Below are 20,159 nucleotides of genomic sequence, written 5' to 3' on the forward strand. Positions count from 1 at the left end.
CTGCAGGATTCAAAGGGTCCATGTTCTGCTGAGGTTGATCGTCATCAACTGGTTGGTTCTTTGGAGGTTGCTTCACGGTTAGATGTTTGTATGGTCAGTATCGTGTGGCCAAGGATCTATTCTTTGACCCGTACTTCCTTCGCTCTATCCAGAGCTTTGGTGAAATACGCATGGGTAGCATCCAAGAGATGGAGGCCATTATGGAAACCTACACTGATTTCCTTCCTCGTCTTTCGATGTTCTCAGTAAGTGATTCTTACCTTATTGATTTATGCCTTGTTTTGAACCTCCGCCGGTTCTTATGCTCCGCTGTTTGCAGCTTTGCAAACAAATCGACGTTGGTTGTGCTTTGTACAAGTTTTATAGGGCAAAGTGTACTCACTTGAGTTCTCTGCTGGAGCGTACCCGTCAAGATCATGCACTTGCAAGTGCACAACAACCTTCTTCCAGTGATGCTGATTTTGCTGCCAATATATATTTGTTAGAGAGCGATCTGAGGAAGACTCAGATCCCTAGAGGCCTGCTTGTTAGCCCTTTAGAGAGAAAATAACGCTGCAAATGATGTTGAGTATGGTCGTAGGCCGCTGATTCCGCTCTGGCTGCTGAATCCTCCAAAGCCATAGGTTCGTTTCTTCTTTTCCTTAGCTTTGTCTTCATTTTTGTTTGGTAGTCTAGTTTTGAGACAACCTACGCCTTCCAGCTGGTAGCTCTAGTGAGCTTAGACATCTCCGGGAGAAGGTAGCCAAGTTGACCTCTGATGTTTGGTATTATCATAAGAAGTCTGGCAGGTTGATGAACGTGACTGTTCATAACGAGGCCCAAATTTCTCTTGAATCTGCTCATAACGCAGATCTTGTGAAGCAGATAACTATGCTTCGTAAAGAATGTGACGGATCCCTTAAGTGGAAATAGGGTCTCATTTTAAAGCAAAAGAAGGATATTTCCTTAATTGAGAGACGCTTCTCAGCTCAAGAAATTATCCGTAAAAAATATCATGCGGATTTCGAAGATGCCTGCGCTTCCTTAGCTAAGGTTACTGCTGAACGCAATGCCTTGTCTTCTGAGGTATGTTCTCTTAAGAAAAAACTTATTGTGGCTGGTTCCATGCCTTCCTCCATGTCCCATGCATCTTTGGTTAAGAGATTGGAAGAGTTAGAGAATGTTTACCAGGTTTTATCCTCTGAGAATGCTTCGCTCCGGATTGATGTTAAGGATCTCCGGACCGAACGAGACACCCTTACGGAGGATCTTGATGCTGCTTAGGTGGATCTTGCTGAATCCCAGCCGTTGATGGTGGTTTTTAGTTCAGGGCTAAAATTGTAAAATCCTGTATTTAATGCGCCGTCATTCTGCAAAGAAGATTGAGCCATATAAAAGTGATGAGTGCCCAAGCCTATTTACTTACATATGTATTGAGCAATTCAATATATTTATATGAAATTTATCCAGAATGGTGCGTGTATCAACAAAACCAAATATTTTGTAAATTTTAGAGTATTTGTTTTATGCCAGTTCCCCAGTTGAACTCTGAATACTGACATGACATGACGACTAATGCTCGCTCCTAGCCGAGTAACATGAATCTCCCGAAGTGTCAGGATTAAGATGCATGTGGAAGTACTCAATCATAGGCACACAAAGTTATGATGTCATTTGATATTAAATTAGTGATTTTTTGTATCAGTATGCAAAACTCACCCAAAATTGATTGATTTTGCGGCAACCCGCAAAATTCAGTTATTTAACCTAATTTATTAGTTAGCAAAAAATTAGGTTTTTGCGCCCTGCGTAATATCTCGAACCCTATTGGTCGATACCAAACCTAGGTAATCTAGGAAATTAATCCGTCATGGACTAGTAGGAGCAAAGTCCTACCAAAAATTAGAAAGCAAGAAATAAAAGAGGAGCTGCGGCAAATAGGAGCAGCAACAAAAGAAGGCGTGGCCATGCCACATTGCTGGCCAGTTCGCCTTAGCAAGCACCACCTGTAGCCAGATGGCCACGCTTCATGTTTCCCTTGTCGGGCCCCCTTTCCCATCGACCAATCAGGTCGTTCTAAATACGCCACACGCATTTAGAATGAGGCAGGCCCCCTTTCCATCGTCCAATCAGGTCGCTCAAAATGCGCCACATATATTTAGAATGAGGCCGGCCCCCATGCTGCTTGCCATCCCCCTTTTCCGTCGACCAATCAAGTCGCTTTAAATGGGCCACATGCATTTAGAATGAGGCCGACCGCATGCTGCTTTCCGGCCCTCTTTCCATCGACCAATCAGGTCACTCTAAATGCGCCACACACACTTAGAATGAGGCAGGCCCCATGCTTCTTGCCGACCCCCTTTCCATCGACCAATCAGGTCGCTCTAAATGCACCACACGCACTTAGAATGAGTCCGGCCCCATGCCGCTTTCCGGCCCCCTTTCCATGACCAATCAGGTCGCTCTAAACAAGCCACACTCATTAAATAAAGCCAAACCGCGCCAACACCTAGTGGTCGTCGCGTCAACATATCCTCACACACTAATTAACCCTAATTTGGTTAAGACTGCTATGCCGTCCCATGCCAAATAATGCCACCTAAGGCATTAAGTTTGACACGGAAACTAGAGCCAATATTTTTGGTTCATATTTGGATCTAACACCAACATGCCAAGATATAGTGGTCGCGCCATTACGCCACTGGAAGGCGCTAACGAGATGTGGCCATAATCAACGGCACTCTCTTCCATAAATTACAATCTCGGCCGTCCAACTTCGCCAGCCGAATTGACGGACCTAGATTATGCGGCTCCACCATCAGAAAATAATATACTCTAAGAAGAAAAAGTTACTTTCCTTTTCCCGTGGCTATAATTTTAGCCTAGTGATATATATTTAAAAAGTGAAAACTGCAGACAAACCCATTTTTCAGATTTTGTCCACTGTAAAACCCACCGTCCAAAATTCTCACGGGCACAACCATTTCTCCATGAATAATTATCAACAAAACCATTTTAAAAAAAATTCTTTCCATGTTCTTCATCTGATTTTTGAAATTCAGTTATTTCACCAACTAACTCTTAATTCTCTCGCTTTATTTTGATCAATTGAACATAACACTTACTCGATCTCTTATTCACAAAGAGAATTAAGAGTTTGTAGATCCTTTGATTTGATTTTGAGATCTTGTGTAAACCCTTTTTTGTTTTTCCTTTCCTGGTTGTAATCTTCTCTGTGCAGACTGTGCTGCTCGTGGTAAGAATGATAATGAATGGATTAAGATTGTTGATGTTGTTTCGATTTTACCATGGAATATGGATGATAAGCCTATGTGTTCTACTGTTGTGTTTCGTTCGGTTTCGGATTCTAAACTGTAGTCTTCTAAACAGTTTAAGTTTATTACTGATGGGAGTTTGGGGATGTTCTTCTTTAGGGTTTGTTGATTTGGTTGACATTGATTTTCTCTGTGTTTTCGACATTTTTAGCTCTCTTGGTTTTTTCTTAGATCTTCTTCTTCATTACTGATTTCTTCTTTTACTGATCCCGCTCCCTATTTTCGATTTTTTCTTTCTTTCTGGGTTTTCAATTTTATTTATTTTTCATTTATCATACCGAATTGATGAATGCGTACCAGTTGAATCCTTTTATTGCAAAAATTCATAAAAATGCCGCAATATCAAAAGAAGAGTGGATTGAACAATGCAAACTTTGTCCAACATCTTATCATCCACCAAATTATAGTATTGAGGGAATTACATGGTTCAATGAAGAGGATTCAGATTCAGTGTTCCATTTTATGAAGATGGCACCTGAGATTACAAAATTGGGTGGCCAGGTAGTAGTCAATGCAGCAATTATAGTAGATCCTTCAATTAAGCAGGTGATTGATAGTCCAAATGTTCAAACATCTCAGGCAACTAGTGGATCCTCAGTGGATAACAGGAGTGATGAATTTCTTAATGATGGTCGACTACATATTTAGTCGCTAAAATGGTTGCATAACCTGCTGCCGTTCAAATTCCGAATGAAAGTGGAGATCAAAGAAGGGATAACTACTCTGTGAAGTATTAAGATGAATGGGTCTTGATCGAATTTGAGCCTTTGAGTGTTTGATAGAGCTTGAGAGCAAGAAGTCGGGAAAGAATATGTGTTACTGCCAAAGCTCGTATGGTTGAATGGGTCCGATTAATGGATGTTTCTGAGAACTGATTTCGTATTGTTGTGAATGTTTAGAACTCTGGGTTCATCTCAATTGCAGGGAAGGAGTGTGGATGGTTTTATAAATCAAGTTGGTGTTCATCTCTGAAGCACTAGTAAATTGCACACTAGGTGCTTGAATAAATTCCTGAAAGACCAGTCATGTTTTAAGTCTTGACTAAGCCATCGTCAGCAGCACCGGTTTGCTATGTATTCGTGAGTCTGCGCAAAGGGTTAGGACCTGAAATTCAAGGTTTAGATGATTGGGTTTGCAGGGAAAGAGAGAAAAGCTTACAAACAACATGAAGCTGAAATCTGTAAGATCAGCAACACACACAGCAAATGCTCGATGCGTGAGCCACCAGTTTTGCACAAATCAAGTTAAGTTTCAAGTTTAGTGTCAACAATTAACTGGACCAGCCTTGCCATCAGGTAGCCATGGGTCTATAGGTGTGTATGGAGGACTATGAGAGCACTTGAAAGACAGCAGGGAACCGAAGTTTGTAGCCATGGGGTCTGTTGGGTGTTTTCGAAGTTTGGCCGAGAAGTCATCAACTAAATTCAGGGATTTTCGTACTCGGATTCAAATTATATTTTGTATGGAATTCAGACTACAAAAAGGTGAAAATGTTGTTGGTTGTTGAGAAATGGAAAAGGTGTTTATGTTGTTTGGTTTATATGGGAGTTGATGAAATATGAAAGAAGATGATTGGTTTGTATGGGAGTCGATGAAACATGAAAGAAGATGATGATGCTGTTATGACTGCATAACCTATCATGCAGTCTAGAAAATGTCTGCATAACATGTTATGCATCTACAAAATTTGTTTCATAACTTGTTATGCAATCCAGAAAACGGTTGCATAACACGTTATGCAGCAACTTTTTTGTCATTATTAAAACCAACAAAAACAAAGACTGCATAACTTGTCATGCACCTACAATAATATCTGCATAACATGTTATGCAGTCGTGAAAATGGATGCGTAACATGTCATGCATCCGAAAATATGGTTGCATAATGAATTATGCATCGAGAAAATTGTTGCACCATATTTTATGCATCGAGAAAATAGATGCATAATGCATTATACATCAATTTTTTATGTACGCACTAAACTTTGTTATGCAGATGCATAATTTGTTATGCAGTGGAGAAGATGGTTGCATAATTCGTTATGAGTCTGTAGAATATGTTATGCATCTTTTTTGGTAACTGTATTCGAAAATTTTGCTTAAAATGATGATCATCTCCGATTTTTTCGTGAAAAACAAAAATTTGATATTCTTGTTTGTACTCGTTGCGTAGCTCTCTTTAAAAGATTTCCAACGATAAAAAATTTGTAAAATTCCAAGACGCGGTTTTTTAGATATGTTATATCCAAGTTGCGTTGCCAATTATACCCCTGAAAAATTAGACTGCATAACCCGTCATGCAGTCATTGTTCGAAATTTCATATAGTTATGGGTTTCACAGTATCTAAAATTAATTGTGGACCTAACAATAAAAATATTATTTTTTTTGGGTCTGCGCCTCATTTTGAACATTTTCTCATTAAAAAATCTATTAGGCCCATTTCAATTAAAAACGGCATACAATATGTAACACGGCTTTCGGCCGAACTTGTTGCGCAAACAACGCTATGCCACGCCAGAGAAGCTGATGATCACCCTATTATCAACTGCACTTCAAAGTATTCAGCAACTAACTCTCTTCCTTTTCAATTTCTTCCTCATTTTATATATATATATAAGAATGTGATCATCGTGATCAATGAGCACCAAAAACAAAAAAGAACAAAGCTTCAATTATCATATATTAATAATGCAAGTGAATCACGTCCACGCCACAAGAGTTCTTGTCATTCATAGTCACTTTGGCATCGACATTTGGGGGACTGTAGAAATATTAAACCAAATTAGATTAAACTTTGCAGTAAAAGCTTATTTATGAACTACCAACTTTCAAGCGTTCATTAACCAAAATTATGAGAATCTTTACTTAGTAACCCTTTTTGGGTATTCTTGATTTCGAACCAATGCTTTTAATAATTAACAAAAGATCGGCATTTAACTTGAACGTGAAGAAATGACAAATCCTTTTGATCACTTTCTCCTATTTTTCTTGTGATCAACTGAGTCAAATAATCTATGAAAAGCAATTGAAGCCCGAAAGTGCACCCTAGAAAGTAATAGTTAGGCAGGCAAAAATTCATTCATTGATTTGCAGTAAGTAGACTGAAATTCTACGGGAATAACATCCCACACACCTATCCGGCTATCTACCATTCCTCGACTAACCGACTCGGGTAAGAAAATTGTACCAAGTCTTGTTAAGGTATAACTTAGTATAAGAGCACAGTTAGAGGCTTATACGAACAACCTTGTAGGAACTAAGTTTGATTATTAATATGTTTCCCGTTAAATTTTACCTTTGGTGAGCAGCTCTAAACGGGTTTCTCGAACCTCCAAATATTTTTTCTTATCCAATATATCCTTTTATTTGGAAAAAAAAAAACCCTCCAAAAATCAATTCCATGTTCCCCGCAAATTTACAAGATCACTGCGTGAATTGTTTTGATGGTATGACAACAAAATATTTAGCATAAAACGTTGACGCGTGGATTAGAAACTATGACAACTTCCCAACTAGGTAATTATATTGGTTTCATTCAAGCAAAAACTAAGAGGACTGAACATAATTGTATTCTTTATAAAGTGAAGTTCGGCTATCATCTTCGTGTAAGTCACATGCAATTATATTCATTATTGGTGTTTGTTTTTTTTGATCAAACAGCAACGGGAATTGAATCCCTAACATATAATTTGGGAGTTCAACTCCTAACCAACTGGGCTTCTTTATTAGCACCTTTATTTCAATTGTCAGTCAAACTTCACTCTTTAACTATATAACCTATGCATTGATCATAAACGAAAAACAATTTTACAGTTATTTTCGTTTTTATATGCTCGAGTTTGTCTGGTTTTTGTTTTTATGTTCTAGCCTAACCGTGTGCCTTGTAAACAATAAAAACAAAAAAGTTAAACGTAAAGATAAAGAGTATTACATTAACTAGTTGGAAGCCTAACAAGCCAAGCTCCAACGACATACTACTACATTAATTGAACAGGTTCCCGTGCTAACCTACCAGCGAGTCTCATAGGTAACCTAGTCAAGGAAACCGAAGCGAATGGGGGATGAGATTGTGTCACAAGGGGGGCAAACTAACACTACCTTCCATGTTAATTCCTGCAATATTACGCTATTGGGGGATCGAACCTGAGACCTCCTATAACGCATGAAATTTTGGGAATGTAAAGATTAAACAGAATAAAAATAATTCAGAATAATTAAATATACATGATAAGGGCATTTTTGTTATTATAAAGTTTTTGTGGATAAGTGCTCTGTGCTTTTACTATCCAGTAACTTTGTTTTAACCTATTCAATTGAACATAAGAATCTATGTATGCCTCATTGCCTCCAAACACGATTCCATTCCTACCCGTCATTATGTCACTCCAAATGTGGTTCAATAAGATATGGGCTTGGGAGCCCATTTAAAGTGTTTGGTTGAAATCTTAAAACTTTTAGTGCCACATTGCTGAGAGTGGGGATACTTCATGGGATGCAAGATTCAAGTTTGGATGGGTAAAATTCTTGCGCAAGCCAGTAAATTTATTTTTAATAATTCAACTTTGATAATAATGGTTAGCTATCAAATGAGCTGCTTTATCTTACCCAAAAAAATTACTAATAAGATAGATGCTTTACAAAGAGTTTTTGGTGGGGTAAGGAATCAGATCATAAGGGATATTATCCTAGATCTTATTCTTGTCTTTGCAAACCAAAAAGTAAAGGAGGCATAGGTTTCAGGGATGCTCATAAGTTTATTATTGCTATCATATCTAAACTTGATTGGAGATTGCTAACTGAGCCAAATGCTTTATGGGTAACTCAGTTAAAGCCTAGATATTTTAAAAATACTTCTGTGTTTAAAGCTAAAATGCCATCCACTAGTTCTTGGATTTAGAAACGCATAAGCAAAGGTATCCACCTAATTGAGCAAAATAGCATATGGAAAATTGGGAATGGTAATAGTACTAACATATGGAATGATAGATGGATACCAAATTTGGAAGGTAACCTGGGGAGCTTCAAAACTCCTACTAATTCTTTTTTAACACGTGTAAAAGATCTTATTGATCCTCTTACAAAGAAGTGAAATTTTACTTTAATTTTTGAAATGTTCCCTACTCATATTGCTCAGAAAATTACCAATATTAGAATAGCTAGCAACAAATATGATACTCTGAGATGGCTCCTCACAACATCTGGAGTTTATACAGTGAAATCTATGTATAATAAACTCACTGAAAGAATATCATCCCTCTATATCTGCTTCTTTCTGGAATAACTTATGGAAACTTAATGTATCTCAAAGAATTAAAAAATTTGCTTGGAAGTGTCTACATGGTGCTCTGTCAACAAATTCACATCTATCTACATTTATGGAGGATGTGCATCCTAATTGTTCTTTTGGATGTAATACACCTGAAACCATAGAACATCTCCTGATTACTTGCCCTTATGCCAAATATGTATGGGCTTTAGAGCCAAACCCTATTGCTATTAACTCAGATGATATATTCTCTTTTCTAGAAATATGTAAATCAGGGATAGGGAAAGTGGAGGCTGAAATACCCATTGAAATGATTCTGACAAAAGCTTGGTTTATTTGGAAGGAGAGATGCAACAGAGTGTTTGAACAAAAACAACAATCTAATACTCAATTAGGACTAGAAATAAAAAGGTTTTTAGAATTCTGGTATAAGGGAAACATGAACTCAAGACAGTCCTCTAAAGGTAATCTAAGGATACAAAACTGGTCTTTTCCTAAAAGCTCTCAGTTAAAACTTAATATTGATGTTGCGTGGATTTCCGTAGATTTGTCTGCAGGTTTTTCTTTAATTCTTCGAAATGATGCAGGAGATTTCGAGCTTGGCAAGGCAGGATCGTTCACAACCTCTTCCCCTGAAGAAGCGGAAGCCATATGGCTACTACAAGGAGCAATCTGGGCACTCGACAAAGGCATATCAAACTTCACAGTGGAAGGAGATTGTCAGAATTTATTTGACTACTTAAATGGGAAAGATTCTCAAATAAGTTGGCAAAATAGATCTATTATGGATGAAGTCAAAGAAAAAATTTCTAGATGCCAAATTTTTTTGGGTTTTTTCCTAGTTCCTAGAACTGCAAACAATGTGGCAGATGTATTAGTCAAAGAAGCTAAATCTTTCAAGAACTTTTTAAATAGGAGAACTATTCCTCCTGCTTGTATTAAGTCGGCTTTAGCAGTAGATAAATCAAATGCTAGGGATATTTCTAACAGCTCCACATTAGATGGCTCTACTCAGTCTTTTGTAAGGGATACTAACTCCCTAAGAGCAACTGCAGTGGTGCGATCAAAACCAAAGACCAAAGACTAAAAAAAAAGATCAAATTTGGGTTTAGTCCGTCGTGTGGCGTAGAGGGAGAAGAGTAAATTTGGTCACGCGTTGATATAAAGTTCGCCTGGACATCGAGCGTTGGTAAAGTTTACGCCTGGAATCAGGCGTTGATAAACATAACGCCTGAAATGGGGCGTTTGTAAAGATTACGCCTGAAATCAGGCGTTAATAAAGATTACGCTCGGAGGAATTCAAACAGAAAATAAAAAAAAAAAAAAAAATAATGGGGCGGAGGTATAAAGCCCGCCCCATGTGATGGTGTCTTAATTGAAACAGTGGCGCGTAATGTATATCAACGCCCACTAAAGGCGTTAAGTTTATCCCCGCCTGGTAGTCAGGCGTAATGTATATCAACGTCCAGTGGGGCGTACATTTAACCTCCGCCTGTTCCAGGCGAATTCTTTACGAACGCCCCTACATCAGGCGTTAACTTTACAAACGCTCGATGATTGCGGACATTATATCAACGCCCGTTGTGTAGGCGGACATTATATAAACGCCCGACTATATTTGGTCTTGGTCGCAGACCAAATTTGATCTGGTTTTTAATCTTTGATCAAATTTTGATCGATAGTCCGTCCCACTACGCCTATACACTGGACCTAATATTTGGGTTTGGTCGTCCATTGTGGACGCTCTAAGTTAGTCTTTTGGAATACATTTTAACTTACAAGAAAACAAAAAAAAAAGGACGCTCGAGGCTTGCACAGCACACGCATGCATGTCGTGGGCGAATGGGCGTTTCAGAGAATGATTGAATATTATGGTAGTGGGAAGTTGATCCCTATTTGACAGTCAATGATGAATCTAGCATTAATAGGTAATCGGATCCATCCAAACAGTTGTGATCTAACGGATGAGATTAAACTCTATCCTTTAATTTAGTAAGATTCAATTTAATGACACTAAGAGCTTTTCCAATAGCTAATGTGTGTCTCCTATGTAGCAATATAAACAAGATATATTCAACTCTATCCTTTAATTTAGTAAGATTCAATTTAATGACACTGAGAGCTTTTCCAATAGCTAATGTGTGTCTCCTATGTAGCAATATAAACAAGATATATTCATCCGAATTTTTCATTAAGTAAGTTTAGGAGGAAAAAAATTCATCCCCACTAGTATTTTTTGTGATTTTTTTAATTTAATATAAATATTATGTTCAGTAATTTTAAGATTTTATTAGAACTAAAAATGGTTCTTTAATATTACTAGTTTCTCACCCGTGCGATGCACAGGTCTGGCTCTTGCTTATGGAATGTTGGATGCTTGTTATATATTTATTATGAAAGAAAGGGTAACAAATCAGTAAGCTATAAGCATGATATTCTTCTTACACATAGAAAAACAAATAAGCTAATATCTTAGTTGGTGTGCAAGAAAATAAAATGAACGAACAAATGCTAAAACAAATATTAATCCCAAGGTGGACAACGTAATGAAGAGATAATTCTTCTTAGCATTCTTCCACATCCTCTTTGTCCTGGACTTAAACCGGTTATCTTTATCTGTGTAAGGAATCATCGCTATTTTGGATGTAAAACATTTTTTCTTGTCTTGGTATAAAGTATCATAACTATTGACTTCCTTCGTTTCCCTTTTATCTTGCGAAAGATTATATATCATAATTATTGACTTCCATGACCATGAATCCGTTTGATCCACTTTCCAAATGGAACCCGAAAAATAGTACATCAAAACGTCTTGTCCAACAAATCATCAAACAATGTCAAAGCGTCTTCAGATTTCCCCTCTTGATAACCCCCCGTTTTAAGAAGGTGGACTAAATTATTTATTTTGTAAACATATCACCATAATTGTCTTCAGTTTATTATTTTTTTGGTATATTGTATCGGGTAAGTACAGACTAACCTGTGCACAGAAATTAGTAGGATGTTGCAGGTAGTTAGGGGTTTATAGTGTTCTTGCTAAATATGCAAAAGAAAATAGAGCACATCCAATTATTGCTCGTTACAATATCACCGGCAGGCCCTAGCCTGGTATCATCATTCTAATGTATATTTCTTGAAATTCTAAGCATGTCAATGAAAATAGAGCACGAAAATAATATGTAATTTCTATCGTTTCAGATCCAATGAAAGACAGTTACACAGTCAAAATGGTGGCTAATGAATAAGGGTTGTTTGCTTTATTTTTTTGGTGGTTGTACTTAGACTTTTTTTTTTTTTGATCAATTGTTGTACTGAAACTTTGTTTTAGCTTTTCGCTATCTTCATTTTGTGACTGTGCAACGTCTTTGGCCACTGGGTTGTAACTCTCGATCTTATCTCTCGTATAATTTCTTTCTCTTTAAATTATACATTTGCTGGGGGACTACAATTCGTAAACATTCCGATGAATTTTATACTTAATTAAAGATAAATTTTTTATTTTAATCTCTTAAAATTATACACTGCTTAGCGATAACAAAAATCTTCAGCAACATAATTGATTTGATCAGGTACAAAGAGATCAAATGTAGGAGCATCATGTCTAATACAATACAAATCAAAACTAATGAGGTCAAAAGTGAATTGGGAGTCTTGGAAGATCAAGCAAAAAAAAAATTATGTTATCAACTAATAGAAGCATCTCATTGAATATGGGAGAAAGTATTTCTTCTCTTACAGACCAAAGAATAGGTAACTTCAGGATTTTTCTTCAGTCAAATTATCTTTATCGGTTGCTTGTTCTCTATTTCAGGATTCTCCCATATATATTATACACAAACATGCCTATATTTTAGAGACAGAGGAAGTAGCGCTTTGTCCATGTTTTAATATTTTTGCGAAGCAAAATGAACGTGATACCATAAGTGGATGTGGATGGATGACAAAATAGGATGTTCCGTAATGCATGCATCAAGGATTAAATGTTAAAAGGTAAAAAATAGTCTAAAGTAAATCAATTTTCAATTATGACGACGTGTAAAACCAAAATGTCAATTATTAGTGAAAATTCTCTGCAACATCTCATATTATAGGAAGATCCTATTCGTGCCCTTTCTCTCTCAGGCAAGTGTAAAAGAGTCATCATACTTCTACTTATAAAGCTAAAGAAATCATGGAACTACCACATCCACAACTATTCTAAATATTTTTACCTTTTCCCTCAATGTATTCTATATAATTTACTATTCATTTGGGATTTTGAAATTATCGATTTAGAAGCGCCAACTGACAAAATTCCGCTGTAAAAAGAAAAAAATCCTTTATACCATCATGTCCAGAATCTTGTATCATAGTTTAGTTCCTAACAAACCCTGTAAACACGCAATATTAGCAGCAGTGAAATTAATGATTCAACAACTACCTTCAAAACAGTAGCTTCAAGAATTGTGGCCGGCAAGTCAGCAAAAAATACCATGGATGACTTAAGCGTGTCAAGACCAAAAAGTTTATAACCGTGAACAACAATAGCAACTTGATTATTATAATACCATACAACCTTTTAGGAACATACAAATGGACATAAATAAATCAGCAGAAGAAAAGGAAAAACTACTACATATATAAGGAACTTCAATTTTTAGATAAGCATATACCAAATAAAGAAATTTAAAGACAATGAGGCATGCAAGGTTCTGGATTACTAACCAAAAACGATCAACAGATGGTCACCAACTTAAACTACAAACTTGGTCCTTCAGATCATGCATGTATTGAACACTGGTCAAATCATCAGTAACTGCAAAACAAAAAGCAAACTCTTAGAAATACCAAAAAAGGACGGTTTCATTCCCGCTAATTAGATTATGATAAAACATAGATAAAAGTCAAAACAAAAAGAAAATCCTACTGGTTGATTTTGAAGAGAAATGAAATAAACTTATAACCATGCATGAATCAAGATCTGCGTCCTATATAGCAAGTTTCAACAGATACAAAAAAAAATGCAGACAGTATTAAAATGCATAGTCTTCCTCATGTTCTTCATCAAATCTGTTCACCCTGTGAAAGACACCCCTACCAAAATGAAAATAAAAAAAATAGAACGATATAATACATAAAAAAAAAGGGAAAAACACCCTCGTGTTCAAGTCTGTTTACTTTTGCTTCCTTGATTTTAGTCAAACAAAAATGAAAAAATAATTGTTAAAAATAAACATACACCATAACGACCAGTGAAAGTTGAATGAACTTTCTTTTTTCCTAAATCTCAACAGATGAAGCAGTGACAACATAAATCAATAAACAATGATAAGAGTTCCAAAACTCGTGTTGATGCATCAATAAGACCTGCAGAACCAAAAAACAATCATGGAGTATTTGATATCACAACCACAACAATATTTGCAGGAATTGCATCAAACAAAAAAAATATCAAGAATGATAATTATCTTGCCAGCCACAATTCTTGAAGCGTGTAATACCTTGATATTTCTTGAAGTATCCCCGTCTACAACAGGTGCATGATCGAGCAAAAAATGTTTACAATTGGTGAATGATTGAGTGTACCTGCAAAACAAAAAAACAAAATAGAGCAAAACAAAAGCCAAAATAAAGCAAAAAATAAAATTATAAGTCGCATGAACAAAAACTACAAATATTTGCAGGAATTGCATCGAAAAAATAATCAAGGAATTGTGTTTGTACCTTGATAATGCTTGAAGTATGCCTGACTACAACAGGTGCATGATCAAGCAAAACATTTTTACAATTGGTGAATGATTGAGGGTATCTGCAAAATAAAAATCCAAAATAGAGCAAAACAAAAGGCCAAAATATACCAGAAAATGAAATCATGAGTCGCATAAACAAAAACTACAATATTTGCAGGAATTGCATCAAACAAAAAAAAATCAAGAAAATCAATAATTAATGAGTTTATACCTTGATATTGCTTGAAGTATGCCCGATTACAACAGGTGCATGATCAAAAAAAGTTCACACGATGAGTGAAGGTACCTGCAAGAATAAAATCCAAAATAGCTAGATAAAACAAAAATCCAAAATAGGTCAGAAAATATAATCATAAATCACATGAAGAACAACTATTGAGGAATAGAAGCACCGTGGACAATAGGGTTTGGCTTTTGCATCAAATGCTTTATATTGAGAGACACCAGACCCAAAAATCTAGTAAAATAAAATTATATCTTTGTTTGGAAATAATATAAATTAATAACTAATAAATATCGAAAGTTTTTATATCTTAGTAAAAACATTTAACCTTACATTTTTTCCAAACAATAAAAAAGTTACAAAATATTGTATATAGATCTAATTTTCCTTTTTAATATTTTGTTTTTATGGAATAGAAACACAAATAATAATGAAAATCTATAAACGGTAAGGTTTTGGTTATCCCTATTTAATTTTTGATAGTATATATATACATGTCGATAAAAAAATATTAAGCATATCCTGAACGTCTAGGAATAGTTATCATTTTATTTATTTTTGGAATGAATAATATTAAGAAAATATTTATTTTTGGAATTAATAATTTTAAGAAAAATGATAATATTTGGAATTATTTTTGAAAGTTGAAACTTATTTTGTTGTTTTCCACACATTTTGTTGTTGTTGTTGTTGTTGTTGCCGTTGCTGCTTAGGGTTAAACTTTTGAAGTTTTGTATAATGTTTTTTTTTTCATTTAATGATTTTGTATTTTAACTATTTGACAGGATTTGTCAATGTTTCTGCGGCCAGAAAAGTACACTTTGATCATCGGTAACGATGCACAAATCGAGGTAATTTTATTTTGACTTTCAGTCATTGTCTAGATTGGAAGAGCAGTTTTAATTTTCATCTCAATCACAGTAGTAAAATTTAATTAAAATTAATTTAATTATTAGTTCTGGAATTGCAATTAGAATTAAATGAATTTTAAGAAGTGTAATTGGACATTAGACATTGGATTTTTATCGTTATGATTGTTTTTATGTTATGCGATGAAATCATGATGAATAATAGTTCGATCGTGGATTATTACAATTTTTATTTTTTATTTTTTAATATAAGGATTTGTTGTATTTGGTAATTTTAGATTATGTGTTTTTAGGAAATATATTTTTCTTGAATGTGATTGGTTGGAAAATATATTTTGGTCAAAAATAGTATACTCAAATTCTATTGGTTGAAATTTAGAACAGTGGGGCCAGAATCAACCAGAAGCTCCGGTTAACCACGTCGCTCGAAAAAACTCTGTTTTTATATAAAAAAAATTCATTTCTGAAAAAGAATTAATATCACTTTTCAATTTGGTCTATTTCTAGGTTAAAATGAAAAAATGATACTAACTCTTTCTCAAAAACGGATTGAGTTTATTAAAATTAATTTTAATTAAGCAAAAGCTTACTAGGATAGACCGGTCTACCAAAAATTAAGTCATGCATCTTCAATCTTCATATTGATTTAAGAAGTTGGGGTTGGAGGGGAATTTTAGAGAAAACAAATATTTATCCTATGTGAATTTAGATAGTTATACTCACATACATTCTAGTGGAGAATCTCTAACAATTTTCATTTAGTGTTGATTGAAAGGGTACGAAAAATCCAAAGGTTTTGGTAAATGCCGAAAAACTCCACCGGTTATTGTATTAATATCTTGGGCAAGACAGTGAGTATCATAGTTAAAAAATTACTCATCTCAAACATCTTTATTTGTTCCGTTGACATCTAGGGCAACATAAACTTGATAGTAAGATTTGTTTTGTATACCTTTCGTAAATAGGTAATAAAATTTAGAATTTGTTATCTTGTGCATTCATACATAAAATAAGAGCCAATCATTGACATGTGACATTGTAAACAACAATAAATATATAAACGGTAATATTGGAAAATGCATTTATAGCGAGAGAATTTAAAATCCATGAATATTTGATTTCTCTCATATATTTTTATTGTTGTTTATAATTTTCCATACTAATAATTGGTTTTTATCTTGTACACGGGTGCACAATATAAGAAAACCCAACATAATGCTTTCAGCAAGTTCTAGTTTTCTTTTCTTTTTAACATCGAACATAAAAAAAATCATTCGTTGATAGGTTTTGTCTTATAATTTTACCCTTTTATAATATAAAAGTTTCCAACAAGTGTTAAATGATCAAAAATGAGCATGTGGCCTGAAATCTATACCTAGTTCAAAAGCTTCCATATGCCTAATAATGCGTTTGGATAGTGTTTCCGATTCTGGAGAAGCAGATGTCAGAAACAAAGATATTTTGCTTCATAAAAAGTCGATTTTTTTGTTTCTAGAAGTCGTTCCAATATTTTACACCAAAAAATTATTTCCGAATGTGTATCCAAACACGTTATAACTCGACTACACTAATAAAAAGTTGTACCATATCATTATTAAGAATCTCTATCTCTAATCCGAAAATAGTTACCCCATGTCTACAATTCTTGCATGATGAATGGTATTAAGAAATGAACGGTACACTTCCGGACCACATGTATAGCATACACGGTTTTTCGCCAAAACATTATTGGCACAAGCGAACAATGGTATTCCATTTCGGAGAAGTTGATGGGTTTGATGCTCGAGTTGCATCTCCTGCTGAACCCTATACGTCATAGATGATAGTGTCTAGAAACCCTACTAGCAACTGCACTTCAACTCCTCACGTATTCAACAACTAACTCTCTTCTCTCTCGGTATTTCATATGAAATCTCATATGAGAATGTGATCAATGAGTGCCCGAAAAGTGCTTCGATTATCTTATCATATATTATTAGAGAACACGAACCTTTGACTAGGTCAATTTGACGACGTGTCGTGTCAATTACAGCCAACCAATAACTACAAGTACAACAGAGTTTTAGCTAAAGTATTTTACTCAAATTTTTTATGTTAATTGACGATCTTAATAATTAATACGACTACACACAACTCTAAGCTAGATGGCTGGGTATTTGAGATCATTCCCATGTAGGCATGTAGCCCCTTAAAACAAAGTGTTGCATCAATAAATCCGAAAGGAAGCGAGCGCGTCAAAGCTATCACCTCACCTGTATGTTCAACTTTCACGTGTTTCGAGTAAGCATTTTTGTTCTTCATTTGCTGGATTCCCAAAATGTTCCGCGGAAAGCAGTCTGAACAACAAGGTGTCAAGTTCTACTTCCTATCATGACTTGCTTAAACTTTGCAGGTGAAAGCTTATTTATGAACTATCAATACTTTCAAGCATTCAACATAAAAGCTTAATAACATCATTAATCATAATTATGAGATTCTTTTAGGAAGTAAGTTCACTTAGTCGTAATCCTTTAATCTTCATTTTGAACCAGTGCTTGTTATAATTAACAAAAAAAAAAAATCAGCATTGAACTTGAACATGAAAAAATGACAAGAACCTTTTAGGCTTTATCATATTTTTTTTTCTTGGGATAAAATTGTTTTCTATTGGTCAAAAGACTACGAAAAGCTAGCAATTGAAGCCCAAAAGTGCCCCCCCTGGAAAGTAATATGTTAGGCAAATGAAAAAGGCAAAAAGCTATTCATTAATTAGCAGACAAACTAAAATTCTTCATGCAACATATCCCACACATCTATCTACCAGTCCTCAACTAACCGACTTCAAGATCCACAAATAGAAAAAGGGTAAAAAAATCATCCGTAGTCAGTCTTCTTAACGTACACTTTAGTATAAAAGCACAGTTATAGATGCTTAGAGCGTCCACAGTGGTGCGAGTATAGAAAGATTAAAAAAAAAAGACCAAATTTGGATTTAGTCCATCATGTGGCGTAGTGGGAAAAGAGTATATTTGGTCGCGCTTTGATAAAGATTACGTCTGGGATCAGGCGTTGGTAAAGATAACGCCTGGCGTGGAGCGTTGGTAAAGATAACGTCCGACGTGGGGCGTTGGTATAGTATATGCTTCAAAAAAAAATAAAATGGGGCGGAGGTATAAAGCCGGCCCCATGCAAGTTTCAAAAATTTTAAACTTTGAAAATGGAGTGGGGCGTTAAGTATATGAACGCCCCATTTCGCGCGTTAAGTTTATGAACGCCCCATCGGGCGTTATCTTTACCAACGCCCCATTCAGGCGAAGTTTATATGCACGCCTGTTCGTTGGACGTTAACTATACCAACGCGCGATGAATGGCGGAGATTATATCAACGCCCGATGTGTAGCGGAGATTATATTAACGCCCGACTATATTTAGATTTGGTCTTGATCGCTGACCAAATTTGGTCTGGATTTTACTCTTTGATCAAATTTTGATCGATGATCCATCCCACTACGCCAGCCCACTCGACTAAAAATTTGGGTTTACTCGTCCATTGCAGTTGCTCTTAGACGAATAAATTAGCCAAAACTCTCAGGATTAATTCTGGAGAGTTGAGAACTTCCAGTCCTCAGTGTCATTAGGTTTTGTGACTTTAAAATGATCTTCTCCGAAGACTTGCATCCTGACCGTTGTAGTTAAGCGGGTAAAGGTCAAACTTATCCGTTTCCGTTTTACTCGCTCTTTCGACCACTGCAAAGAAACTATATATACTTCACCGTCGAGATTATTGCTGACGTTTTGCTGACCATTATCGGTCCCATAATAAGTTGTTGAAAGAAAGGATCGTGCTTCTGGAAGACAACTGATCATTGTTATTATTAAGTGTGAATGAGAATGCTGTCGGATGAATGTGGTCCAATGAGCTCTATAATTCCTCTCTTATCTCTGTAATAATGTGAACAGTGTTAAAGGAAACGGTTGTTTTAAAGACAAATTTAAAGATATTAGAAAGGTACTTACTACTTACGAGGCATTTAAGAAAGTAATAATGTTACTACAGTAATGTGGATGTGATGAAATATTTTAGGATCTGGACTGATCACTTTATAGAGTAGACTGTCTATGGAGTTTAGGCTAGTTGGTGAATGATCGGATTAAGCACTGACAGCAGTTTGACCGGCTGGTATTCAAGATATATATCGGCCATATTGGGGTGAATGGACAGGTCACATGTTAATTACTTTGGCATCGGTACCTCTTCTCCTGGGCAAGATATATTATTGCAGAGATTATTTTAATGAAATGCCATGCATGCAATTGCATATATATATATATGTAGGTATCCAACTACGCTCAAGTAAAACCCATATTGAAACCAGTACCGCACGCACCATGCATGTAATCTGGTTGTAAGGTGTAACATATGGAACCATTTCTATTTGTATGCCAATTATACTACATTATTAATACTCAACTCTGAGACTGAATGAAATGATTGAGATTGAATTGCCTTGGAATAGATTTCAGGAAACATACATAAATAGCAAAATAAAAATGAATTATTTAGGTTTCTGGTTTAAAATGAAATGATTGCAAGTTCAGAATACGGCTTCGGAATCAATATGGATTCTTTTTTTTAACTCCAATAATTTTCTAATATATCTCTTTTCTTTTATGCGCAAGTGTTTGAAACAGTGTACGGGGTATAAGAGGTGTGACAAAATAAAGAACACCTGACATTTCATCAATCGTAAAACAGGAATATGCCAAAAGTCTCTTATT

At 35.4% G+C, this 20,159-nt stretch overlaps 1 protein-coding gene across 1 annotated transcript; it reads left to right on the top strand.

Moving 5' to 3' along the window:
- The first annotated feature begins 8,689 nt into the window (after nucleotides 1-8,689).
- On the top strand, nucleotides 8,690-12,738 carry LOC113351536. The gene is made up of 2 exons (XM_026595501.1): nucleotides 8,690-9,601; nucleotides 12,703-12,738. The coding sequence occupies exons 1-2, from the start codon at nucleotides 8,690-8,692 to the stop codon at nucleotides 12,736-12,738; spliced, it is 948 nt and encodes a 315-aa protein (XP_026451286.1).
- Nucleotides 12,739-20,159: the final 7,421 nt, after the last annotated feature.

The sequence above is a fragment of the Papaver somniferum genome, chromosome 2 (assembly GCF_003573695.1).
Source record: "Papaver somniferum cultivar HN1 chromosome 2, ASM357369v1, whole genome shotgun sequence".
NCBI lineage: Eukaryota > Viridiplantae > Streptophyta > Magnoliopsida > Ranunculales > Papaveraceae > Papaver > Papaver somniferum.